The 7,559-nt window shown below is 47.3% G+C and overlaps 1 protein-coding gene across 1 annotated transcript; it reads right to left on the reverse strand.

Moving 5' to 3' along the window:
• Positions 1–3,458: 3,458 nt before the first annotated feature.
• LOC128822388 (serine/threonine-protein kinase PAK 1-like) lies at positions 3,459–7,191 on the reverse strand. Its single transcript, XM_054004085.1, has 5 exons — positions 7,161–7,191; positions 6,211–6,310; positions 5,572–5,768; positions 3,800–3,937; positions 3,459–3,536 (listed from the first exon to the last, which is right to left on the reverse strand). The coding sequence occupies exons 1-5, from the start codon at positions 7,179–7,181 to the stop codon at positions 3,459–3,461; spliced, it is 534 nt and encodes a 177-aa protein (XP_053860060.1). The 5' UTR covers positions 7,182–7,191.
• Positions 7,192–7,559: the final 368 nt, after the last annotated feature.

Genomic DNA, 7,559 nt, shown 5'->3' on the forward strand with positions numbered 1-7,559 from the left:
AGACACATCACCAGTTACCCTAATACTTGACCATTGTCCTGACACACACGTCAGCTGGGGATGCCCTGTCACACCAAAGGATTGGAGAAGCACTCCCAGTAACGGGGAATTCCTATGTGGTTCGCCCACCCTCAGGCCAGGCTGCCAACTTTGCTGTGAGAGGGCCCAGATTTTATACTGTTGAATAAACAAGCTACCATAACTTCTAGTGCAGGCACATCTGGTTTCATCCTCCTCTTGGGCAGGGCTCAGGGAGGAACCAAGGGAGTTTGCTTTGACCCTCTACCTTCAAACACAGCCAGATAGAGATGTGATAAATGAAGATGATTTGTGCTAATAATTGTAACTATATTGATATTTCAGAAAATATTTGTTAAAAAGTAATAGGGGAAAGCGATATGTCATTAGCATCACAAAACAGATGTTCGCAGATGTTCATAAGATCCAGGATGGAGTATTGAGATATTTTAGCACAAACGGCCTTGGGAAGGACAAAGTTGGGAAAACTTCCAAGAGTGGAATCGACATTGAGACAAATAAAAGTCCAGGCAACTTCTTCTTAGGCAAGAACAGCCTTGAAGACAAAGCAGTTGATATAATTCCAGATAGAGAACCCAAAACAGGAACATAATGCTTACTTATATAACACCAAGCTCCATGTGCATGCGCAACCTGCCAGGTTATTCAGAGGACAGCCAGGAAGACCATCGGCCTTCATCCAAGAAGACCCCTGAAGAGTCCAGAAGACCCCCAGCAACAACGGGAACATGCGCTGTGTAATATGGTGACGTAGACTTCAAGAATCAAAACTGGGAGGAGATTTACAGGAACTATTGATGAATATGTATTAGCATACAGTATAAAAGTTGTGCTTGGATTCTTTTGCCTTTTGTACGTGCGGCAGGGTGAGAGGTCCTCCCCCGTCCCCCGGTTGGTTTTGCTTATGCTTTATCAGAACCACTGCCAAATTTCTATTTGTAACTACTTCATTATATTTGATTTTATTATTATTTTATATTTTTTTATACCTCAATTAAAATTGCTGCTAAAGTTTAAATCTTGCAGTTTATTGAACTTGACATATGGCACCTCATTCATGACACCAGGAAGAGGCACGCAGGGCCGGGCTGCTGCCTCCTGCAGCTACAAGGGCCTCCTGGCAGCCTGCCTCTGCCGAGGCTCAGGCTGCTCCGGGCTCTGCCGGGGCTCTGCTGCGGCTCCAGCCCGGGCAAGGCCGGGCCCGCTCTCACCTCACAGTCGCTGACAGCTCTGAACCGCAGGAGACCTTTCAGAGCACCCTCTCTGATCTTGCTGCTTTCTCAGCTGAGCAAGGCTCTCCTCCAGCCAGAGACATTGCACTTAGGGATACAAATCCAAGTGGCAAGCGCCCAAATGCTCTGGAGTCACAGCTGAAGGCCTGCATCAGCACAGGATGGTTTGGCTTCCCCACTCCCCCTTTGGTTTTTCCTGCTAATGCCATTGCCTTTTCTGCCTCAACTAGAAGTACCACAGCTGGGCAAAAACAGACCAGTGGGCCGTATTCCAAAGGCAGCGTGGTCTGGAGAAGATGAATGAAGAAGAGCTTTCCCCACTTCCACACTGTGCCAAAGACTCCATAAGTGTCACTTTCCACCTTTTGGAAACAACTGACAATTCATAAGAAAATCACGAGGTTATTCACAGAGTGAGAAAGAAGGGAATCTTCAAGGAGAAGTGTGGTTTCAGAAACTTTATTCATTTCCAATCCTATTGTTCCAAGTCCGATTAGAAAATCCTACCCTAACTTTACCCTAACCCTAATCCTAACTCTAATCGTAACCCTAAACCTAACCCTAATCATAACCCTAACCCTAACCCTAATCATAACCCTAATCATAACCCTAACCCTAACCCTAACCCTAACCCTAACCCTAATCATAACGCTAACCCTAACCCTAACTCTAACCCTAACCCTAACCCTAACCCCTAACCCTAACCCTAACCCTAACCCTAACCCTAACCCCTAACCCTAACCCTAACCCTAACCCTAACCCTAACCTAACCCTAACCCTAACCCTAACCCTAACCCTAACCCCTAACCCTAACCCTAACCCTAACCCTAACCCTAATCGTAACCCTAAACCTAACCCTAATCATAACCCTAACCCTAACCCTAATCATAACCCTAATCATAACCCTAATCATAACCCTAATAATAACCCTAATCATAAACCTAACCCTAACCCTAACTCTAATCCTAACCCTAAACCTAACCCTAATCATAACCCTAACCCTAACCCTAATCATTACCCTAATCATAACCCTAACCCTAACCCTAACCTTAACTCTAATCCTAACCCTAAACCTAACCCTAATCATAACCCTAACCCTAACCCTAACCCTAACCCTAACCATAACCCTAATCACAACCCTAACCTACAATCCTACTCTAAGTCAATGGTAATGGTCCTGATGTGATTATCACATTCTTGTCTCCTTCCTCTTCTTCACTGAAACAATCAGTGGCACCAGGCAGGACGCAGGCTCAGCAAGTGTTACAAATGGATGCTGCCCAAAGGAAAAAAAAACAACAAAAACCAATGAACCGTGACTTTCCAAGCTCAGTATTTCAGAGGATTCCTCTGGCTCCTAGAAAGATGCAGAAAGAGGACCAATGGGACCATCTGCACCTCCATCTTTTATGTGCAGGACCTTGCCATCACAGGCAAACCTGGCCCAGAATCCCACTTATCCCTTTATTCTGGTTTCTCCATCTAGCTGGGATTTTTGCCCTGCCAGTGCTCTAGAAATGGTGCTTTCTGTCCCTGGGGTTTCTTCCTTTCAGGAAACTCCAATGAGCCACATAGGTCCCTGTCTTTGAGAGACAGGCACCGTGCTAATTTCCACAGGGAGACAGAGCAGTGTCTACCTTTGCATGCCCTGCCCCTCCTGTGCTGGATGGCACCTTCCTTCCCAGCAGGGCCAGCCGAGTGGCGCTGGCTGCTGCAGTTCCCTCTCTGCCACACAGCCTGGCAGTAAGCCTGGGCCAGTTCCCCTCTGCCTGAGCGTGCCAGGCAGCAGATGGGGCTGGGACAAGTCCCTCTCAGCTGCCCCTGTCTGCGTGCCAGAAACCTCTAAGGGTGGGGTGGGGGGCAGAAACCAGGGCCCCTCAGAGGCTCACAGTGAGCCCCCCACAGCCCCTCCTGCCCACAGCCAAATCTCTCCAGACTGCTCTGCCAGGACGGGCTTCCTTGGGTTCCAGAAACAGCCAGAAAACAGAGCACCTGTCCTCTCAGGAAATGCGGAGAGAGGTGGAGTTATTCAGCTTTGTGAAGAACAGGCCCCAGGGAGACTTTATTGCCACTTTCCAAGACTTCAGAGTGGCTTTGAAGAAAATGGGGGACATCTTTTTTAACATGGCCATTTAACAATAGAATGTGGGCAAATATTTTTAAACAAAATGGGGATCAAGAGTAGGTCTAAGGAAGAACTTGTTTACTCAGAGCATGGTGCAACACCAGCACAGATTGTCCCAAGAGCTTGTAGGTGCCCCATGCCTGCAGGTATTCCAGGTCAGGTGGGAAAGGGCTCTGAGCAACCTGATCTCTTTGAAGATGTCCCTGCTCATTGCAGGACACTTGGACCAGATGACCTTCACAGGGCCCTGCCAGCCCAGTCTAGGATTCTTCACTGTTTTCATTTGAACAGCACCAAGAGTGGAGGTGAGGAGGAACGGGGGCTCATCTGATGCCTTGGACCTCACTGGAGGAGGAGCCCATCCCTCAGACACTCTTTCACCTGCAGCCCCTTTGCATTTTACCTGCAGGAGCTCCTTGGCTGACCAGCGCTGTGCCTCGTTTCTCAGCAGGCAGCAGCTCAGGAAGTCACGCAGGCAAGGCGAGAATCGGTTGGGCTGCTGCAGCTTTGGTGTCCCTCGTATGGCTATCAGGAGTTGAGGCTGGGGAAAAAGGAAACATAAGGCTCCAGCTGCTTCTTTCCCATCTGTAAGTGCTCTCTCAGATCCCATTGTTTAAGCTCCACTCTGCAGAAACTGCCCTGGAGAGACCCAGAGATGACTTTCCTTTACCAACCAAAAACCCAAACCCCGATGCAGCCACAGCTTTTCCAACATTCAGCACATCTTGCCTTGGCAGCTGATTTCATTGACTGACCTAGTTAGTGGGAACTACATCAGCAAAAGCATGTTTTGCTTCTCTGAGGATTTGCACCAGCCTGACAGGCTATTTGGAAGGGGGAGTTTATTCTATCCATACTATTTCCAAGGATTATTACATGAAAGGAATCTTTGCAGTGCTTGTTGGTCCCTTTAGCACAGCTTCCATGAAACAAAAATCATCAAGTTTTTTGTTTTTTTTTTCTCCTCTTGAAAAAAATGCAGATGCAGAATCCATCTAAAATAGACTGAAATAACAATGGAAGGAGGCCTGGGAGTCTCCATGAAAATGCCCACCACAATAGTGACAGCTCTGTGCTGGTGGCACTGAAATAGATGGTGACCAAAGAGACTTTGTTACTTTCTTCTTCAACCCAGAGGAAAAATTCCTTCGCTTTTCCCACACCCCCAAAGGTCACAAAGAGGGTTTTATCCTGTCTCTCTGCAGCTGTGCTCAGCCACTGGACATGGTGGGGAGCTGGAGTCCTCACTCTCCTTAGAATTGTGCAAGCCAGGGGTGGCCCTGCTCCTGTGGTAAAGGAACACAGCACCGGCGTCAACCGCCCACGTTGGATCCCAGCCCCAGGCACCTGGCTGCAAGCTCATCAACTTGTTAAAGTACCCAGAAACAGCCAAGAGTTTAGTGTACAATTCTAACTGCAGTCGGAGAAAAACACATCCTAAACTTATCCAGGCCACCCACACGCAAGACTGAACAATGTATGGATGATTTGAAAGCCTGAAAGTTTTGAAGACCCACAGGATTGGGAAAAGATGCTACAGTTTGGAGGAAAATTGATGTGCTGTGGTAAATGAAGGGAAAAGCAAGCAGAACTTGCTTGGGCATTGCTTTGGTGGTTTTTCCTCCTTTTTTTTTTTATTCTTTTTCTTTTTTTCTTTCTTTTTTTCCCTTTTCCTTTTTTTCTTATTTTCTCTTCCTTTTCCTCTTCCTTTCCATTTTTCTCTTACTTTTTCTTTTTTTCTTTTCCCTTTTCTCTTCCTTTTCCTTTTCCATTTTCTTTTTTTCTTTTCTCTTTTTCTCTAAAATTGAAACTAGGAAGATTCAATCTCTATTTTGAAGGATATTTATCACACATCCAACCATTCCACGGAAAAATTCCTTTTCTTCAGAGACAGAGCTCCAACATTGTTCAAAAAGCAAGTGAAAAGTGTCAGGCATGGCTGGAGGCCAAAATGGCAGGTTTCTGAACTGGTTAGGTTTCTGAACTGGTTACCTTCCTCTTCCCTTCTGATGCAACCAAATCGACAGCAGATGCTGATGTGCTGCAGGGACATTTTCAGAAGGGGACCTTGGTGGAAGTGGTGCCAGCAGATGGCAATGGGATTTTGTCCAATGGCACACTGACCATGGGACAGGTGAGAAAGACAAGCGGGATCAGTGAGTATTTGCACCTTACCGAAACAGGAGTTTCATTCCAGTAAGGAACTTCTCGTTCCACCATTTCGATGCCCACGATTCCAAGAGACCATATGTCCACTTTGGGGCCACATGGTTGACCTGTCACCACTTCAGGCGCCATCCACCCAGAAGTGCCGGCCACTGAGCTCCGTCGACTCTGCTCAGGGGTGAGCTGAGCAAAGAGGCCAGAGTCAGCTGTGGAGAAAAAAACATACCATGAAAGCCAGCTCAAGTTAGGAAATCAAGCCAAAGAATTCCCCACTCTCAGTCTAAGAATGTGCTGTTGAGTCTCCTGGAGAACTGTCCACGCTCTGTTTCCTCAGGGCTTTAGACAAGGAAATATGGAATTGGCCACTTCAAAAAAAAAGCCTCATTTTTTAGACTACCTCCAGCCTTTTATTTTTCTGAAGCTTTAGATTTGCAGCTCCCTCCCTCTGGAAGGGACACACACAGAGCAACGCCACTCTTGACTCCTTGTTCCTTGTCATACTTCTGTGCATGTTGCAACTGTGCCCACAGTTTGTGGCAGGGTTCCCTGCACTGCCACCAACACCAATTTTGGGAAGCTGGCAGTCACTCAAAGCAGCCCCACAGCCCACGTCCCTGGAATGCTGCACCTGACCAAGAATACACTGACCCAGCTTGACAGAGCCGTCGGTTCTGAGAAGGATGTTGCTGCTCTTCACATCTCGGTGGATCACGTGGTTCGAGTGAAGAAAATCCAGGCCTTGCAGGCACTGAGAGAGAAAACAGAAACAGGAGGGCAAAAATTAATGATGTGATTTCATTATACAAGAAAGGAAACAGCTCTAAAAGATTCCCTCTGCAGGGGAATGGTGAGTAATGGCAGAACAGAGTGCCATTGCGAGGAAGAGCTTGCTGCTCCACCACTTGCAGAGCAGGACCTTTCTAAGGAAAGGCATGTCAGCTTTTGAAAGAGCAACAGCAGCTGCTGTTGTTGTAGACTGTCCCCTGCAAACCAGCCAGCATGGCTGCTGCTGCTGTGGATGTGCTTTCTCCATGCAGAGGACAAGTGAGGGGTTTTGCCAAGAAAGAAAAAGTCCCTCCCTTTGGTGTGAAGTGGATCACTTTGGGGTGGGAGGCTGCATGACAAAGGTTTTGTTGCTGGCCTCAGCACAGACTTGGAAGTATCACAACAGTCACCTTCCTGAAGCAAAGAGCATTTTGGCTGCACTACTGTCCTTTTCAGTTGAGGACTGAGAGAAATGAGTCTCTCTTTTTTCTTTGCTGATCATTTCAAATGCTGCCACAAGCACATTTGCTTCTACAGGCAAGGAATGCAGTGCAGACAGGCTCGAGATGAAAGTTTAGGGAAGCAAGGTGGAGAACAGCAAATACAAATACAAGAGACAGAGTGAGAATACAACAGTAGGAGATATGAGTACAAGAACTGAGTACTGTGAGTGCAGGGGCACTGGCAGGCATTTCACTTGAGAGGCTTTTACTTGCCCATAGCATACCAGCAACACAGAAACAAAGCTTGGCACATGAAATCACTCCAGGTTGGAGCCCTGTTTCCCAGACAATCCTGCCCAAGCCCTGGGCAGCACAGGTGGGATTGCTGACCTCCCGACTGATGGCTGCCATCTCGTCTTCAGACAGGTGGGTCTCGCTGATGACATCGCTCAGAGTGCCTCCGTCCATGTACTCCATGACCAGCCAGCGCTGCCCATCCACAAGGTAGCTGAAAGAAGGAAACAAGAGCATGGAGATAGACATGCATGGCTAGGTTGTTTTCTTGATTGATTCTTGTTTCCAAGTCCCTTTGTGACAAGGACAGAATAAAAGGAATAGACATTCCCTCTAGGCTGTGCATTGTTTGCATTCTGTCTCAAGAAGAAAGGCACAGCTGTGAAAAAAGGAGATGTCTTCAATAGCCAGCAAGTAAAAACTGCAGGTTAGGAACAGATCAAAAACCTGTCAAACTGTGTGTTTCTGGAAATAAGCACCTAGTCTTCCTGGCAT

This window comes from Vidua macroura, chromosome Z (assembly GCF_024509145.1).
Source record: "Vidua macroura isolate BioBank_ID:100142 chromosome Z, ASM2450914v1, whole genome shotgun sequence".
Taxonomy (NCBI): Eukaryota; Metazoa; Chordata; class Aves; order Passeriformes; family Viduidae; genus Vidua; species Vidua macroura.